The following is a 19,400-nucleotide window of genomic DNA, read 5'->3' on the forward strand; positions in this document are numbered from 1 at the left end:
TGAATAGGAAATAAGTGTTAGCAAGACACACCTAAAGTGGAACCCTTTCATTCTGCTGATGAGGGTAAGCAGAGTAGCTGATGTGGAAAATAATACAATGGTCCCTCAACATAGGAACACATGCTTTGATGTTCATGGTTAGTGATTTTAAAACTTTGCTTTGGGGGCTGGATGGTGGTGTACCTAGTTAAGCGCGCATGTTACAATGTGCAAGAATCCAGGTTTGTGTCCCTTGTCCCCACCTGAAGGGGGAAACCTTCATGAGCGGTGAAGCAGGGCTGTAGGCATCTATCTCTCTATCACCCCCCCACCCCTCTCGATTTCTGGCTGTCTATCAAATAAATAAAGATAATAAAAAATAAAATAAAAACTTTGATTTTTGTGGCTTAGGACGTAGCACAATGGATAAAGTGCTAGACTCGCTCCTGAGTTTCAGCCCTGGCACTGTATGTGCCAGAGTGGTGCCCTGGTTCTGTCTCTCTCCCACATTTTCTCTCCTTAATAACTAAATCAATGTTTTAAAAAAGTTAAGAACTTTGTTTTTCAGGGGTTCCTTCCTTAGTGGAGTCTAAGGAAATTTCATATAGGGATTTTAACTTTCTCCTCAAATCATGTTATTTAAAGGGAGATGATTCATGGCTTCTGCTTGAACACAGGTGAGTGATACAAGACAGACTAAGAAGCCCACTTAAGATGGCAGAAATAATAGAAACCTCAACATGCCCTTCATAATTTTTGCTGGCAAAATGACTATCACACTTTCTCTGTCTCTTCAAGAATTGGAGACTGTCAATTCTAGATTTAAAATGGAACAGCAAAGCTTTTTAAGAGAAACAGGAAGCTGGTTGGGTTCTAAGGGTAGATCCAAAGTCTGAGCCTTTGTTTTGGTGTTTTTCTTTCTTGTGTTTTTGTTTTTGTTTTTGTTTTTTGCTTTCATGATCTCAGTGGTATCCAGCCAGGGGCATAATTGTATCCATTCATTCAGAGGCAGTCAGGCCTGGGGAGTGGGGATTTGAATCATGCTAACTGAGCTCATGGAAGATGGACTGTTAAAAGAGGAAGTTAGCCAGCTCATTGACAAAGATAAATGTGACTGCCAGGCAGATGGGACTAGTTATGCCACTTCGGTTAACTTAGTCTGTTTTCACTAGGAAAGTATATTAGGGAAGCCAGATCCTGAACTGAGTTGCTTAGTGAATGTAGTGTCAGAAGAGAAATGATATTCTCAAGGTAAACTCTCAGTGTGCCTTTCTGACTGTAGGAATATACTGCCACGTTGGATGGAATAGCCATATTCTACTAGGTAGGAAAGAATGAGCAAAAACTAAGTTATTATTGTAGGTTTTTATTCTGATAAAAAAATAAAAGCACTATTACTTTATAACCTTGTATACCTAAATTGATTCAGAAACCCAGAAACAAAAGAAAATTTTCCCAAGACCATACAGCTAGAAAGCATCTTACTCCAATATTTGTACCCTGGACCATCTTGTTTCATGTTTCTTTATTTTTTTTTATCCAGAGAGAGAGAGAGAGAAGAACAAGAGAGGACTGAGAAAGAAACTGGGAGTGTGGGTGTGCAGTAGGCACTGGGTTAAGAATACATAGTAGGAATCACAAGGACTTGCTCCAGGATTCTGGTTCCAGCCCCTGGCTCCCCACCTATCTTTATCTCCCACTCTCTTGATTTCTCTCTGTCCTATCTAATCACACACACACACACACAAAAAAAAAAAAAAAAAGACCAGAGAACAGCTCAGTTCTACCATGCATGGTGCTGGGAATTGAATCTTGGGCATGTGAGTTCTGTGTTATAACTGGCTGGACTATGTTCCCAGCTGTTACATATTTCTTAATAATAGATCATAATATCTAGTTCTTATTAATGCGTCGTCATTGGGAGTTCTGTGTCCAGGTTTTATAAATAATTGTTCTTTTCAGAATGGGTTGGTGCTGGAGAGAATCTGACCTTTCTACTGCTTTTTTTAAAATTTTTTTATATTTATTTTATTTATTTATTCCCTTTTGTTGCCCTTGTTGTTTTATTGTTGTAGTTATTATTGTTGTTGTCATTGTTGGATAGGACAGAGAGAAATGGAAAGAGGAGGGGAAGACAGAGAGGAGAGAAAGATATACACCTGCAAACCTGCTTCACCGCCTGTGAAGCAACTCCCCTGCAGGTGGGGAGCCGGGGTTCGAACCAGGATCCTTATGTCGGTCCTTGTGCTTTGCGCCACCTGCGCTTAACCCGCTGCGCTACAGCCCGACTCCCTCTTTCTACTGCTTTTACTGCAACAACAGTCACTGGAGAAACTCTCAATGAACAACAGGAATGGCACAAGATATGTTCATTCTCTGTGTAGATTCAGAGCAGCCTCGAGGGGCACAGTCATCATGACTACCAGAAGAGTCTGATTTAGTACACACTACACACACACACACACACACACAGTCTCATACAGTGATTGAAAAAGCCATTCAGAGAAGAATGGCTCCATTCTTGCTCTCACTCAGTCCTTCAGAGATGAATTTCTCTCCTCATATCATACTTCCTTTCCCATTGGCTATTCGTCTTGCCTTACTTCTTTCTTGTCTCTTAACAATAAACAGAAACCTCTCATTTTTCTGCCAGCTAATTAGAAAGCACATTGCTACATGGATGTCCATGTAGTTTCCCATATGCAGCAAGATATGAGGAACTAGAATTTGGAAATCAAATGAGAGGAACTGCATGGGTTAGGAAAATCTGCCATAGCTTTCCTAAGAACCTATTATCTCACCTGAGAAGATGCCTACCTCGCTGTGCACATGACCTATGCTCAAAGCCAGCCTCCACTACACCAGAGAACACCTAGATGCCTTGGTATAACCCCCCCTTTTCTATCTGAAGAAGTTGCGTTGGAGAGATGAATCCCTAGTAATTACCAAAAAAGGAGGAGGAGGAGGAGAACACAAGCATACAAGAAGAAGTGAGAAAGTTTAGCCACTATTCTTCCCAAGAAAAGTGAAAATACTGATAAGTTAAAAGAAGAAGATACAGAAGCTTAAGAGGAGGTAAAATGGTTCAATAAAAAAATAGTCATGTCTACTCAACACAGATTTATAAAAATAGCCATTGTTTATGATATGCACTAGAATGCATTAAATCATATGTTAGAGATCTATTTGAGGAAAATATAAGTACCTATCAATTAATATAAGTATTCATTGTTAAAACAAGCTTTTTTTCAATAACCATTTAACACATATCATTCAACTCATAATCACGGAAATTCATAAAAAGAAATCAGCTCTAAACTCCTTAATGACTTTCAGCTCTAGTTATCCCTTGGATTGTAACTTCTCCATAACAATTTTACTGATTTCCTCAACACTGTATTTTATATATCATTACTTGACGCTTATTCAGCCTGTTAAAATTTATTTTCACCAAACCTTTTTAAACAGCAAAGTTAATATAATTTAGTTCCTGAAATAATCCACAGGGCAAGTCAGAAAAGTACTTGGGAAAGCTCACTAGACTGCAGCACCAGTTTCAGTTCTCTTGGTGTGAACACCTTATACTAAAATTAATTTTGCATGTAAAGAGTCAAATCATGCTAGCTGAAATTCCAGACTATAAATATGTTCTATTATACTTGATAGCAAAGAAGGTTTGTTTGTTTTTTTTTTATCAATGGTATAGTATGTTCATATCTATTTTCCAAGAGCAGGTCGTCCAGGAGAAATATTCTCCTGAGTAAAACCTTTACAAAATTGGTAACACTTTATTAGACTAGGCTTGATATCCAAGTGGCACTGTACTTCTCTTTCTGGAAATGAACACAGTAACTATTTAAGAAGTTTAGATTCATACTTAAAAGTGAACCAAAAGAAAGGAAAAGGAAATTCACTGTGATAATTAAATACTGGCATATGTCAAACATATGGGGACAGGCTAGCCCTCTATTAAGCAAGCTCCTACCCTGGACTCATGCAAAATACTAAAATATGAATTAAAGAAAATCCTGTGTGGATAACCTTCCAGGACCACTTTGACTTCAACCTCTAATGCTGGTCTCTCTGTCCCAGTCTCTGACTTGGAAAACCTAAAAACTCTGTTGGTTATTCTTATCTTGCTATACTGTAGAGGTAGTCATCTTTGTAATTTTTATCAGCTTCTCTGTCATTTATTAACATCAGCTAATGTAGTGCCAAGCTATAGAAAAGATGAACTAAAGAATTAGACTTTGTGAGAACTATGTCATTAGCAGAAGGGGAGAAGGGTACAAGACTTTGGTGGAGGGCATGGTAATTGGACAGGAAATTATACAGGACATAATTGGACAGGAAATTATACCTCTGAAATTTTTAATTATGTAAAATAGTGTTAGATCACTAATAATATTATTAAATAATTTATTTTTTATAGTTTCAGCTCAAATAGTTTTAAAGGCAATGTCCCTCCCTACCACCCTATACTACTAGCCCACTATTTCCCTGAGGGCTCATTCTGTGCCTGCTTCAGTTGTTGGAAACCACACAGGATGCCAATACACTTAGATACTTGAGCCTACATATTTAACCAATATAAGCTAATTCCCTCCTGACTGGATTGTAGCGTATGAGAATAAGAAACTCTTTTTAACAGTTGATAAAGAATGTTATAAGTGAGCCTTGTTATACCGTACCAATTCTAGTTTTATGCACTTTAATGTCGATCTTGTATATAGTATTTCATTTAATTGTCACAGAACTTCAAGAAGTTGACTTATGAAGTTATTTGCAAAAACAATGTATTTGTAATTCTTACAGTTCTTAAAGTAAAATAATTCTAAATGGCTTCAGATATTCTGTAGTGTAAGACTCTCCCCTCTCATCTGTATTAGATGTTTCTCCAACACTTGGTGCCATACTTCCATGAGAAAGCACTGCCGTACTGACTTGAACAGAAGTGTTTGTGTGATTGAAAATATGCATGTACAAACACAAGGCAATGGAATTAGATCGTGCTGTCTTCCTCTCCCACCATAAATCCTTTGGTCCTCTACAGTGAGTGTGTCAATCCCAATGCATGTCTCCTCATCACTTAGAGCATGAACCTGGTGATTAGGCTACGTGTTACTTTAAATTTTGACTCACCATCATCCACCATGAGGGCTTCATATATAACACATGTGAAGAAGAAAAGCAAAGACAAAGAGGCACTGTATATTTCATTTACCTTCAATACTGTAATATTCCAAGCAAAGCTCTCTGTTGCCTTGTTGAGTTTTCTTCCTTTCAGACCCTCTTTTGCTCCCAGATTATGAAGTTCCTCGTGAAATTTCATCCCTTTGTAAAGAGAACATACAATAATTCTAATGTCAATTTCAGAAAATAAGTGTTTTGCTATTAAACTATTACCAGGGAAAATACAACTCCCCATTCCCACCCTTCTCTCATCATTTATAAATCCCTGAACTCAAATTTTCCTCTCCAGTCTGCTCACCCAGATCAATGATGGCTCCTAGGGACAAGCTAGCAACAGTCCACTGGCTAGACTGAACTACATTTCCAACAATCAGGAGTCACATGAGGCATTCAGAGAAAATTCTCCCAACAGGTCACATACATTGTCTCTGTCCTCTGCTTAAACTACATGTGAAATGGTGGACTGTGTGAATCGCAGCCTTATGTAATGGGCATAGCTTGCTTTCCTTATGAAAAATCCATCTGCCTTGGACATAGGTCCTGGAGCCTACATATACCATAGTGGTGGTTAGTAAATGTTGAGTGAAAATAAAAGATTATTTAAAATTAGCATTCTGGGAAATATACAAGTGCTCAAATTTGGGAATGGCCTTCAAGTCATTTCTAACTCAGTTTTTTTCTCAAAAGTTGAATAATATAAAAAGTCACCATCATCTATTTCTGTAGGCTTTGTCTCAGCACCTCAGGGATGGGAAACACACTTTCTCTGGGTATCTCATTTCTTCTTTGGAAAGCTAAAACCAAAACTTAGTCCAGACCAGAGTTTCTCTCTACATCCTTTTTATAATTTTATGGAAGGGAGGAGATAATAATTTACATTACAGCTGTTGACACATAGATACAGATTCTTACCTCACTGTGACAGATGCTTGCCTACCATTCATACACAGCACTGGCCCAAGTCCCCCTTCACCATCATGTACTGGACATCCCTTATGCTAGCTATCAATGAGTTAATCTCTTTTCCACAGGGCAACCCTCTAGATATTTAAATATATGCATATTCAATGAAGTCCACCAGATTCATCTACTCTCCACACTGATATTTATGGTGCTGTCATAGACATTGTACTTGGTATCTAAAGGACTGCAGTCCAGGCTTATACTCTGGCTTTACCACTGACTTAGTTTTATGAGCACAGGCAAATCCTAAAACTCCCTGGGATTGGTTTCTTCATTGTGGAAATGGTGATAACAAGTGTATTTTCTTCATGGGATTGTGTGATGATTGAATAAATCATTAAGTATTTCCAGGCACATAGGAAAATTATGTAAATATTTGGTAGGATGCATTGGATCGACCTTCTCGTGGTACATCCCGTGAGTACCCATTCATTGGGGAAACTGACGATCCTTCCTAGCTGACTGAATCCACATGGATCCCAGTCACTTTCAAAGCCAGCAACAAGCAGCTCCTGACAGCTTTCAACCTGACCCGTTGACTGGCTACGGAAGAAGGGCAAACGCTAGAAGAAGAAAAAGTATTATTTTTGTGCATCCTGCTAACTGAAACATTTACTGTAAGTCAGTCAAGATCACCCTTTTTAAAATTTAGTCTGGATTAAAAGGTCAGCTCTAGAGTGAAGAGATAGCATAATGGTTATTTAAAAAGACTTCCATGCCTGAGGCACCATAGGTCCCAGATTTAATCCACAGCACAATCATAAACAAGAGCTATTCAATGTTCTGGTCTTCCTTTCTGTGTGTACTTCTTTCTATATCCCTCTTATTAAAATAAAAGGCCAGCTCCTCCACAGCTTGATATAGGATCTCTGGAATCATTAACCAATCTCTTAAGAAATCAGACACCTCATCTATAGATTGGATATAATGGTGACTACCTTGCAAAATTAGGAGAATTATGGAACTGTGGATGTACTGAATATATCATATGCTTGAATATCAAGAAATTGTCATCTTTCTTATCTTTATGGTCATGATTGTGTATGGATTAAGGAAGATAAAAATCTAAGAATATAAAATAACAGGACTATGAATGAAAGTGATATTAATAAACAGAGATAGAGCCTTAGAAATATATGGCTCATCTATCCTTGAAAAAAGAACAAATCTAAAATGAGGAGTCATAAAGGAATCGAATGTTCAAAATGGCTCAAACTGAGAAAATGAATTGGTTCTGAAGGAGAAGTTTGGAACCATCATTCCCATATTAGCAGTAAAACGTTGTGTTGACCTCTGAGATACAAAAACAGAATCAGTGTTCCCCATCTCTCTCCAAACAGCATCACTCCCAATATGCACATGGAAAATCCACCCATGATCAACTAGATATCTTTTGTACTAAAAAAAAAAAAATACTTAAATGTAACTCAATGTACAATTAAACAGTCATATAAAAAGTTGACTTTTTAGAATAAAATCATAGGTTTCTTCCAAAAATTATCAGTAGGGTCTCTCAGCAAAAGGAGTAGGGTGAGGGAGGGAGGAAAATTACCTGATTTCTGGCACTGGACAATCTTTTCCTGGACTGTGTCTGCCACTTCTATAAGAAACCGGCTCTCTTGAATCATCTGTCACAAAAATATGAGTATGGTTATCAGAAATCTTGAAACTGAGTAACTGAAAGGACAACATACAAACTCCTGTGATAAGCCAAAATAGGGAGCCATGAACCACATTAGACATTAACCACAAGAGATGAGAAGAGGAGGGTAATCTCTGCCTCCTCCATATTCACACTATGTAACAGGAAGAGTGCCCTACCTGAAGTGCAGCGGGTAGCAAATAAATAGTTGTGGAACAAACACATACATATTCTCTTAGTTGCAGTTCACATTCATGAACACCTCTTATTCTATCCTCTCGTGTCAAAAATTGTCACAACATCCAAGCTAAGAGGTATTTTAATAATAACAAAAAACCAAAGGAGGAGTAGACATGTTGGTAAAGTTGGCAACTTGAGTTAAGTGGTCCACAAATAGTAGTCTTCCCTCTTAAGTATTATAGATCTACTGGTAACATTGATGAGTAGGTCAAATTTCTAAGTCATTAAGTCAACAGAGTTTGTAGCTAAAAACACTGAAATGGCTATTCCTGCCCTCCATGTCTGAGTAAAAACAAATTTTGTCCAAGAGGTAGCTAATATATTGAGTGAGGTACTGGAAATAAAACAGTTGTGGTAGAGGTGACAGAAATAATAGGTTAAAAAAGACAAGAAATTGGGACTTTTCTGAAGAAATAACTAGGAGGCAACCAATAACTAGCATTTCCTGAATTTCCAGTCACTGCTATACTATCAGCAAATGTATTTCACTTGGCAATTCCTTGTTCAACTGTGCTGTTCAAATCTATCCTTCACTATTGAATTGATTTCTTTTATCTTGTTACCTTTATACCTTCATTTTTGGTAACTAGTAATTGTCCTTATAGTTTGAAAGTTTATTTTTATTTTATTTAGTTCATCTGCTTATATGTTCTATGTAGAAATCCTCTCCATCAACTAACCTCAGATTTCTCCATTCTTTCTTTTCTCTACTCTCTTCTCCTTTTGGGAATTTCATCTATTTCTAGGATTATCAGATATTACACCCATGTATAACATTTCAAAGCCATTACCTCCAACTTTTGTCTATCTTCCAAATTAGATGCCTATACTTTCAATGATCTTCAATAGCAGTTTCTAAAGTGAAGTGCATGCACTCTGGAATATTAATAATAATTCATCCATGTTAGGGAAAGATGACCAGAAACTGAATCCCAGTTCCACTGGGACCTGCAACTTTTTTGACATGGAATCTTTGTTTTTGTACCTGAGAGGTAAGAGAGTCTAGAAAACACCTAAAAAAGCAAGGAGTTGGGGGATGCGGGGAAGATGGCGGACTGAGAAACTGCTAACAGCGTGTTCTCTAATCACATCTTCTAGAAACAGTAGGATTTTCTGCCTTTAGCAGGCCTGTCAATAAGGGGTGACACCAAAGAGGTGATTATAATTTAATTTGGGTTAAGAATTAGAGTAAAGGTGACACGGACTAGCGGGGCTCCAGACTTCCCAGGCGGCGCCGGGCAAGGCGAGTGCGCCCGGCATTGTCCTCCGCCTGGGAAGGCGGCTCCTCCGCCGGTTGCAGAGCGCTGCTGGGCGGCCGGCAGAGGACCCAGAGAGAGCACTTTAGCTCAGGGGTTTTCTCTTGGGAGTCTCCAGGGACCACCGCGAACCTGAGGGTGGATCCAAAGACTTCTTGAGTATAGCTCTCATTGGATCAAAGGACTTGGAGCTAGTTTTCATTTTCAAGAAATCCTTTAAAAAAGTCTGGAGGGGGGGGTTTCCCGGAAGATGGCAGACGGAGAAGCTGCTAGCCTCTGAGCTCCGAACACACTCCCCTGGAAACAATAGGATTTTCTGCCTTTACCAGGCCAGCCAATAAGGGGTCCTTAGACACCAAATAGGTGACTATAACTTAATTTGGGTTAAGAATTATAGTAGGGAAAAAAATTCTTTTTTCTTCCTTTTAATTTTCAAGCATACATCCTTCCCCCACCCCCATAAGCAATCCCTGGGACCAGCTCCTAGCAGGATACCCCATACCACCAAACAGGGTGGTTTTTTTTGAATTCACTGATACACGTTTGGGAAGTTCCTTGCACTGCTCTTTAATTACAGTTCTTTTTCTTATCTTCTCCCTTTTCTCTCTCTTATCTCTCTCTCTCTCTTTTTTTTTAATCTTGTCATACACTTCTTCTTTCTTCTTTGCATTTCTGAATTTGTGAATTACTTTGGGGAAGAAATCTGACTCAGAGTGGACTCTCTATGTGTGTATCTCTGCTCTAGTACCCTTTCCCCTCTTGTTACCCCTAGAATATACACTGGATAGTAGATTTGCATAACTGTCTATTCTTGCTATCCTCTCTTTCTTTTCTCTTTCTTCACTGGGATTTGGTTACTATTTTTTCACGGACTGGCGAAATTGTTTGGCTAACAGGTAACGATTAAACTACTTCAATACTTACTTCAGTTGCTACTGTAATTCCTGAGGTTGGTGAGTGCAATTGTCATAAAGGTATTTAGTACAATGTTGCTTGTACTCAAGACACAACAACTGAGGAACAACAGAACATAAAAAAAGAGAGAAACACAAAATAAAAAAATGGGTAGATTAAAAACAAATAAAACTGCTACCCCAATGAATGAAGACAATAGCCCAGAAGAAACTACAAATCAGTCAGAAGTAACCATAGATAAGAAAAGTATGCAAGCAATAATAAACTTATTAATCACAGAAATGAAAACAACATTGGAGGAAAGGAATGGCAGTATTAGGGAAACAACAGTTGAGACCCCCAAGGAAAATACTGATTATCTTGAGGCAACTAGAGAACTGAAAGCTGAAATAGCTGTAATGAAGAAAGAAGCTGAGGCAAGGGAGAGCAGACTAACAAAAGCAGAAAACAGAATTAGTCAGACAGAGGATGAGTTAGAGAAAACTAAGAAAGAGGTGAAAGAGCTTAAAAAGAGATTGAGAGACACTGAAAACAACAACAGAGACATATGGGATGATATCAAAAGAAGTAACATTCGTATAATTGGCCTGCCAGAGGAAGGGGAAGCAAACATTCTAGAGGAAATAATACAAGAAAACTTCCCAGACCTGAATAACAGAAAGGATATCAAGGTTCAAGAGGCCCAGAGAGTACCAAACAGAATCAACCCAGACCTGAAGACACCAAGACACATCATAGTCACAATGAGAAGAAGTAAAGATAAAGAAAGGATCCTAAAGGCTGCAAGAGAGAAACAAAAAGTCACATACAAGGGAAAACCCATAAGATTATCTGCAGATTTCTCCACTCAAACTCTAAAGGCCAGAAGGGAGTGGCAAGATATCTATCGAGCCCTGAATGAAAAAGGGTTTCAACCAAGGATAATATATCCTGCTAGACTTTCATTCAAGCTAGATGGAGGGATCAAAACCTTCTTAGACAAACAACAGTTAAAGAAGGCAACCATCACCAAGCCAGCCCTGAAAGAGGTACTAAAAAACCTCTTATAAACAAGAACATCACTATAATACTTGCAATATATCAGAGTAAACAAATTGTTTTTTAGAACAATGGCACTATAATACATTAAATCCATAATATCAATAAATGTCAATGGCTTAAACTCACCCATCAAAAGGCACAGGGTGGGGGGATGGATCAGAAAACATAACCCAACCATATGCTGCTTGCAAGAATCCCATCTGTCACAACAAGATAAACACAGACTTAAAGTGAAAGGATGGAAAACTATCATACAGGCTAACGGTCCACAAAAAAGGGCAGGAACAGCCATTCTCATCTCAGACACGATAGATTTTAGATTAAATAAAGTAATAAAAGATAGGCAAGGACATTACATAATGATTAGAGGATCAATCAGACAAGAAGACTTAACAATTATTAACATCTATGCACCCAACGAGGGACCATCTAAATACATTAAGCATCTACTGAAAGAATTTCAAAAATACATCAATAGTAATACAATAATAGTGGGAGACTTCAATACACCACTCTCACATTTAGACAGATCAACAAAGCAGAGAACCAATAAAGATACAAGAGAATTGAATGAAGAGATTGACAGACTAGACCTCTTGGACATTTTCAGACTCCTCCACCCCAAAATACTGGAATACACCTTCTTTTCAAATCCACATAACACATACTCAAGGATAGACCACATGATAGGCCACAAAGACAGCATCAATAAATTCAAGAACATTGAAATCATCCCAAGTATCTTCTCAGAACACAGTGGAGTAAAACTAACATTTAACAACAAATGGAAAATTATTAAAAGACATAGAATTTGGAAACTAAACAACATGCTCCTTAAGAACCACTGGGTCAGAGGCTCACTCAAACAGGAAATTCAAATGTTCCTGGAAACTAATGAAAATGAAGACACAACCTATCAAAATATCTGGGACACAGCTAAAGCAGTACTGAGAGGGAAACTTATAGCCATACAGTCACATATTAAACACCAAGAAGAAGCCCAAATGAACAACCTTACTGCACACCTCAAGGACTTAGAGGAAGAGGAACAAAGGAACCCTAAAGCAACCAGAAGGACAGAAATCACTAAAGTTAGAGCAGAAATAAACAATATCTAAAATAAAAGAACCATACAAAAGATCAATGAAGGCAAATGTTGGTTCTTTGAAAGATTAAACAAAATTGACAAACCCCTAGCCAGACTCACCAAACAAAAAAGAGAGAAGACTCAAATTAATAGAATTGTAAGCGATGCAGGAGATATCACAACTGACACCACAGAAATCCAGAGAATCATGCGAAAATTCTATAAAGAACTATATGCCACCAAGCTAGAGAATCTGGAATAAATGGAACGATTCCTAGAAACCTATGCACTTCCAAAACTGAACCAAGAAGAACTACAAAATCTAAATGCACCAATCACAAACAAAGAAATTGAAACCGTTATTAAGAATCTCCCCAACAACAAAAGTCCTGGACCAGATGGCTTCACAAACGAATTCTACAAAACTTTCAGGAAACAGTTAATACCCATACTTCTTAAGCTATTCCATAAGATTGAAGAAACACGAATACTCCCTTCCACCTTTTATGAAGCCAACATCACCCTGATACCAAAAGCTGATAGGGACAGAACAAAAAAGGAAAACTACAGACCAATATCTCTGATGAACATAGATGCCAAAATATTAAACAAGATCTTGGCCAACCGGATACAGCAACACATCAAAAAGATTGTTCATCATGACCAAGTGGGATTCATCCCAGGAATGCAAGGCTGGTTCAACATCCATAAGTCAATCAATGTTATTCACCACATCAATAAAAGCAAAGCCAAAAACCACATGATTATCTCAATAGATGCAGAGAAAGCCTTTGACAAAATCCAACACCCATTCATGCTCAAAACTCTACAAAAAATGGGAATAGATGGGAAATTCCTCAAGATAGTGGAGTCTATATATAGCAAACCTACAGCCAACATCATACTCAATGGACAGAAGCTGAAAGCATTCCCCCTCAGATCGGGGACTAGACAGGGCTGTCCACTGTCACCGTTACTCTTCAACATAGTATTGGAAGTTGCCATAGCAATCAGGCAAGAGAAAGAAATCAAAGGGATACAGATTGGAAGGGAAGAAGTCAAGCTCTCACTATTTGCAGATGATATGATAGTATACATAGAAAGACCTAAAGAATCCAGTAGAAAATTACTGGAAGTTATTAGGCAATATAGCAAGGTATCAGGCTACAAAATCAATGTACAAAAATCAGTGGCATTTCTTTATGCAAACACTAAATCTGAAGAAGAAGACATCCAGAAATCACTCCCATTTACTGTCTCAGCAAAATCAATAAAATACCTAGGAATAAAGTTGACCAAAGAAGTGAAAGACTTCTATGCTGAAAACTATGAGTCGCTACTCAAGGAGATAGAAACTGATACCAAGAAATGGAAAGATATCCCATGCTCATGGATTGGAAGAATAAATATCATCAAAATGAATATTCTCCCCAGAGCCATATACAAATTTAATGCAATACCCATCAAAGTTCCACCAAGCTTCTTTAAGAGAATAGAACAAACACTACAATCATTTATCTGGAACCTGAAAACACCTAGAATTGCCAAAACCATCTTAAGGAAAAGAAACAGAAATGGAGGCATGACACTCCCAGACCTTAAACTACATTATAAAGCCATCATCATCAAAACATCATGGTACTGGAACAAAAATAGGCACACAGACCAGTGGAACAGAATTGAAAGCCCAGAAGTAAATCCCAACACCTATGGGCATCTTATCTTTGATAAGGGGGCCCAAAGGATTAAATGGAAAAAGGAGGCTCTCTTCAATAAATGGTGCTGGGAAAACTGGGTTGAAACATGCAGAAGAATGAAATTGAACCACTTTATCTCACCAGAAACAAAAATCAACTCCAAATTGATCAAAAACCTAGATGTCAGACCAGAAAATATCAAATACTTAGAGGAAAACATTGATAAAACACTTTCCCACATACACCTCAAGGACATCTTTGATGAATCAAACCCAATTGCAAGGAAGACTAAAGCAGAAACAAACCAATGGGACTACATCAAATTGACAAGCTTCTGCACATCCAAAGAAACTATTAAACAAACAGAGAGACCCCTCACAGAATGGGAGAAGATCTTCACATGCCAGACATCAGACAAGAAACTAATCACCAAAATATATAAAGAGCTCAGCAAACTTAGCACCAAAAAAGCAAATGACCCCATCCAAAAATGGACAGAGGAAATGAACAAAACATTCACCACAGAGGAGATCCAAAAGGCTAACAAACATATGAAAAATTGCTCTAGGTCACTGATTGTCAGAGAAATGCAAATTAAGACAACACTAAATACCACCTCACTCCTGTAAGAATGGCATACATCAAAAAGGACAGCAGCAACAAATGCTGGAGAGGATGTGGGGACAGAGGAACCCTTTTACATTGCTGGTGGGAATGTAAATTGGTACAGCCTCTGTGGAGAGCAGTCTGGAAAATTCTCAGAAGGCTAGACATGGGCCTTCCATATGACCCAGTAATTCCTCTCCTGGGGTTATACCCCAAGGACTCCATAACACCCAACCAAAAAGAGGTGTGTCCTCCTATGTTCACTGCAGCACAATTCATAATAGCTAAAACCTGGCAGCAACGCAGGTGCCCAACAACAGATGAGTGGCTGAGAAAGCTGTGGTATATATACACAATGGAATACTATGCAGCTATCAAAAACAATGAACTCACCTTCTCTGACCCATCTTGGACAGAGCTAGAAGGAATTATGTTAAGTTAACTAAGTCAGAAAGATAAAGATGAGTATGGGATGATCCCACTCATCAACAGAAGCTGACTAAGAAGATCTGAAAGGGAAACTAAAAGCAGGACCTGATCAAATTGTAAGTAGGGCACCAAAGTAAAAACCCAGTGGTGAGGGGTAGACATGCAGCTTCCTGGGCCAGTGGGGGGTGGGAGTGGGCGGGAGGGATGGGTCACAGTCCTTTGGTGGTGGGAATGGTGTTTATGTACACTCCTAGCAAAATGTAGACATATAAATCAGTAGTTAATTAATATGAGAGGGGGAAATCAATTGTATGTCTCAAAGTTTCTTAAAAGACAAACTGAATCTTTTTAATATATAGGCTATGTATTTGATATGCGGACTCTCTCAAAAGCCTAGACCAAGTAGATTAGAAGCATCCAATAGCACAGCTATATACAAGATACTGGATACTGTACAGCAAACCATAACAAAGGGACTTTTCAAAGTTAACCCAATTAACAAATAATGTGATGATAATATTAACTATCGATTGTCTTTTTGAACCCTAAGACAGCAGGAACCTCACATCTTCACTATAGAGCCCCTACTTCCCCCAGTCCTGGAACCCTTGGATAGGGCCCACTTTCCCGTATGCATCTCCCAATCCAAACCAAATAATATTGCATCCGCCGATCAAAACCTAACCAACGCAACCATTGCCACCTCAACATGCTTCACCTCAGACTTTATCCAGAGACTTCACGTGTGGAATGACAACCCTTCAGCTTCATTACTTGGGTGAGACCTTTCCTTTTATAGTACACTCTAATTTCATCTCAGGTAGTTCACTTTCTAACAAAGTCCCATAACCTAGATATACACCAGTTTCTGTGAGAGAGAGCTTATGTTCACACGTATCCATAAACTACTGCAAAATATATACCTGAAAGCAGAAGTACACTAGAGTTTGCAGTGAGTACCTCCCTAACACTTCCTCTCCACTATTCCAAGCTTGGGATCCATGATTGCTCAACAAATTGTTTGGCTTCATATGTTAACTCTCTTTTCAATCACCAGGTTCCAGATGCCACCAGGATGCTGGCTAGTCTTCCCTGGATTGAAGACCCCACCAATGTGTCCTGGAGCTCAGCTTCCCCAGAGACACACCTTACTAGGGAAAGAGAGAGGCAGACTGGGAGTATGGACCGACCAGTCAACGCCCATGTTCAGTGGGGAAGCAATTACAGAAGCCAGACCTTCTACCTTCTGCAACCCTCAACGACCCTGGGTCCATGCTCCCATAGGGCTAGAGAATGGGAAAGCTATCATGGGAGGGGGGTGGGTTATGGGGATTGGGTGGTGGGAATTGTGTGGAGTTGTACCCCTCCTACCTTATGTGTTTGTTCATTAATCCTTTCTTAAATAAAAAATAAAAAAAAATCAAGGAGTTAGTTCACTTATCTGAAAAAGAAGAGGAAAAAGAAATGACAACTATGAAATTCTTTCACTCATAAGTTAAATCATAGAGAATTAAAACACATGAATCTGGAAAACATATATATATCCTATAACTATAAGCTTGAGAGAACTATGTGGTGACCATTAGGGGTGAGACACAGAATTTTAGGGGTGGGAGTAATGAGGATTATAGCCCTAGTACCCTCTAATCTTGCAAATCAGTAATTAGATTTTTAAAAGAAGCAAATAGTGTCGCTCTGAATATAAGTATGCATACATATCTTCAGACAGGTGTTTCTTGTCCTCTGGATAGACTGGGAAGCTTTTAAAGCCATCTACTCTTGTCAAAATCCTACCACCGTTTAAAACAAACTTTTGAGTCACAATTTATATTAATTCCACCCTGTTCGTTGGTGTCCTTATTTTCCCTCCTTCCCTCTCTCATTCCCAGAACACTATATTTTTTAACCTAATTTCAAAAATTCTTATTTTCCATGGATCCTAAATTACAATGAAATGTTTCCGTATGTTATCTCCATGGTCACCTCCCCAGTAACTTGCAATTCAAACACAGTAGGGGCCAAATCTGTTTCACCTTTAAGTTCTCAGACTCATCAGTCCATTTTTCATAATAGTAGCTTTCTTTTTATTTTTCTTTGTGGCACACACTCCTTTTGTGTATCTATTATTTAGAAGTATTTGAGCAGTAAGGTATCTTATTTATTTATCAACTCTTATATGTGTGATTGTATTTTGAATATAGTGTTTATTTTTGCTTCTAGTCCATTTTTCTGTCATCTTACGTGTTCTTAATGCTATTTCACAATAACTACTGAAAATGAATTTTAAAGCTTCTAACAAGACTATGATTATAGAAAAGATAGTGTTCAGTATATCAGTGTAAAAATGAAATGCAATTTTATTTATTTGAGATAAATTTAAGAGCAAAATATACAATAAGCCTTCTTCAATAGACTCCAAATAAACATTTTTTTAGTTTGTCTTTAATAATTTTTTATTGAGTGAATCATGAGTGATCAAGTACTTACTTTTTTAAAGTTTTTTAAATTATCATTATTTATTTTCTTTATAGAGACAGACAGAAATTAAGAGGGAAGAGGGTGATAGGGAGAGGGAGAGAGAGAGAAACAGAGACTCCTGCAGCCCTGTTTCACTGCTGGCAAAGCTTTCCCCCTGCAGGTGGTGACCAGGGGATTGAACCTGGGTCTTTGTGCACTCATCCATTGGCTGGCCCCTCAAATAAATATTTGTTCACTCCATCGTGTCATGGTTTCTGTTCCTCCCACCATCAAGGTGGCCCTTCATAAACAGTCAAGTATGATTTAACTTTCAAAGTACTCACTGAGATTCCTTAGAATCCTTCCAGTAATTAAAATCACAGCTTAATTCTAAAGTCATTAATATGCTTAAATCTTAAAACCACTGCTCACATTGAGTTTTTCTCATATGAACATTTGATCTTCCCTATAGCGGTTTACATTGCATTTAGAAGAATAATTTGACTATTTTATTCAGAAAACATCCAATTAGCAGTTGTAGAAAAAACAAATTAATGGAGGATGACTCAAATATACTAGCAATTCTGGGGTTAGGTGGTGGCGCACCTGGTTGAGCACATATGTTACAATGCACAGGGAACTGGGTACAAACCTGCAGGGGGAAAGCTTTGTGAGTGGTGAAGCAGGGCTGCAGTTCTGTCTTCCTCTCATCTCCACCTTCCTCTCAATTTCTGGCTAACTCCATTCAATAAATAAAGATAATGATAATAATAAATATATATATTAGCAATTCTAAACCACATTTAGATCAATAATTCCAACCTTCCCTCTGGATAAAAATTTTCTCTAATGTCATCCTTCTTGGAGCTGTATTCTCCCCACCCAGATGACAAAGGACCTAGTGGGGGTTGTATTGTTATATGGAAAGCTGGGAAATATTATGCATGCACAAACTATTGTATTTACTGTTGAATGTAAAACATTAATTCCCCAATAAAGAAATTTAAAAAAAGAAAATTATCGTATATTTTAGTTTAGTTTAGCTTGGCTTAGATTGTTCTGCGTTCTGCATGAATAAAGAGATACTGCGTACAGCTCAGCCATGAGTCTCTGGTCGTCTGTCTCTGCCCACGAAGCTAGTCCAGCATAATGGCGCCTGAAACAGGGACTGGCCCCAACGTGGGACCTAACCCGCCCATCCCCCAGATAAGTCAACTTGGCTACCCATCCACCATGGGTTGCCTTTCCACTTATGAAGAGGTTTGCCAAAGCCTCTACTGTTTCATCATGAGACAGTTTCTCTGTCTCTGGAACATTTTGCTCTGGGCCACACTTTGGTTTCCTGACCGGGAACTTTGGTTTCTTATGACCGTGATCATAGAGCTTGGAAGACGCATGGAGATTTCTCCTTGGAATTTCTGGAATCCCTCTCCCCTGTCTCCCGAGGAGAAGGACTACATTTTGCTCCAGGCCACAATTTGGTTCTTTATGACCGTGATCGTAGAGCTTGGGATATGGACGGAGATTTCCCCTGGGACTTTCTGGACTTCTTCTCACATGTTTCGCACTGAGAAGGACTACTCTAATTTGAGGAGCATTCTCCAGTACCCTGGCAGTCCCCAAGAATGGTGACATGTGGTTAGTTCTACCCTCCTGATTGGATTCTTTCTTCGATGGGAAGACACTTTTAAAAATAGATGCCTGAGGGGGTCGGGCGGTGGCGCAGTGGGTTAAGCGCATGTGGCGCAAAGTGCAGGGCATAAGGATCCTGGTTCGAGCCCCCAGCTCCCCACCTGCAGGGGAGTCGCTTCACAGGTGGTGAAGCAGGTCTGCAGGTGTCTATCTTTCTCTCCCCTTCTCTGTCTTCCCCTCCTCTCTCCATTTCTCTCTGTCCT

General features: G+C 38.7%; 1 protein-coding gene across 3 annotated transcripts in view; it reads right to left on the bottom strand.

Annotated features, from left to right (window-relative positions):
• The window catches only part of PLCL1 (phospholipase C like 1 (inactive)), a 520,815-nt gene that overhangs the window by 210,349 nt on the left and 291,066 nt on the right, over window positions 1-19,400 (bottom strand). For all 3 annotated transcript variants that reach the window (XM_060194204.1, XM_060194203.1, XM_007534411.3), the window contains exons 4-5: window positions 7,688-7,763; window positions 5,204-5,313 (exon numbers count right to left, since the gene is read on the bottom strand). In XM_060194204.1, coding sequence (XP_060050187.1) covers window positions 5,204-5,313; window positions 7,688-7,763 — 186 coding nt within the window. The remainder of the gene's footprint in view (window positions 1-5,203; window positions 5,314-7,687; window positions 7,764-19,400) is intronic.

This window comes from Erinaceus europaeus, chromosome 7 (assembly GCF_950295315.1).
Source record: "Erinaceus europaeus chromosome 7, mEriEur2.1, whole genome shotgun sequence".
Classification (NCBI taxonomy): Eukaryota; Metazoa; Chordata; class Mammalia; order Eulipotyphla; family Erinaceidae; genus Erinaceus; species Erinaceus europaeus.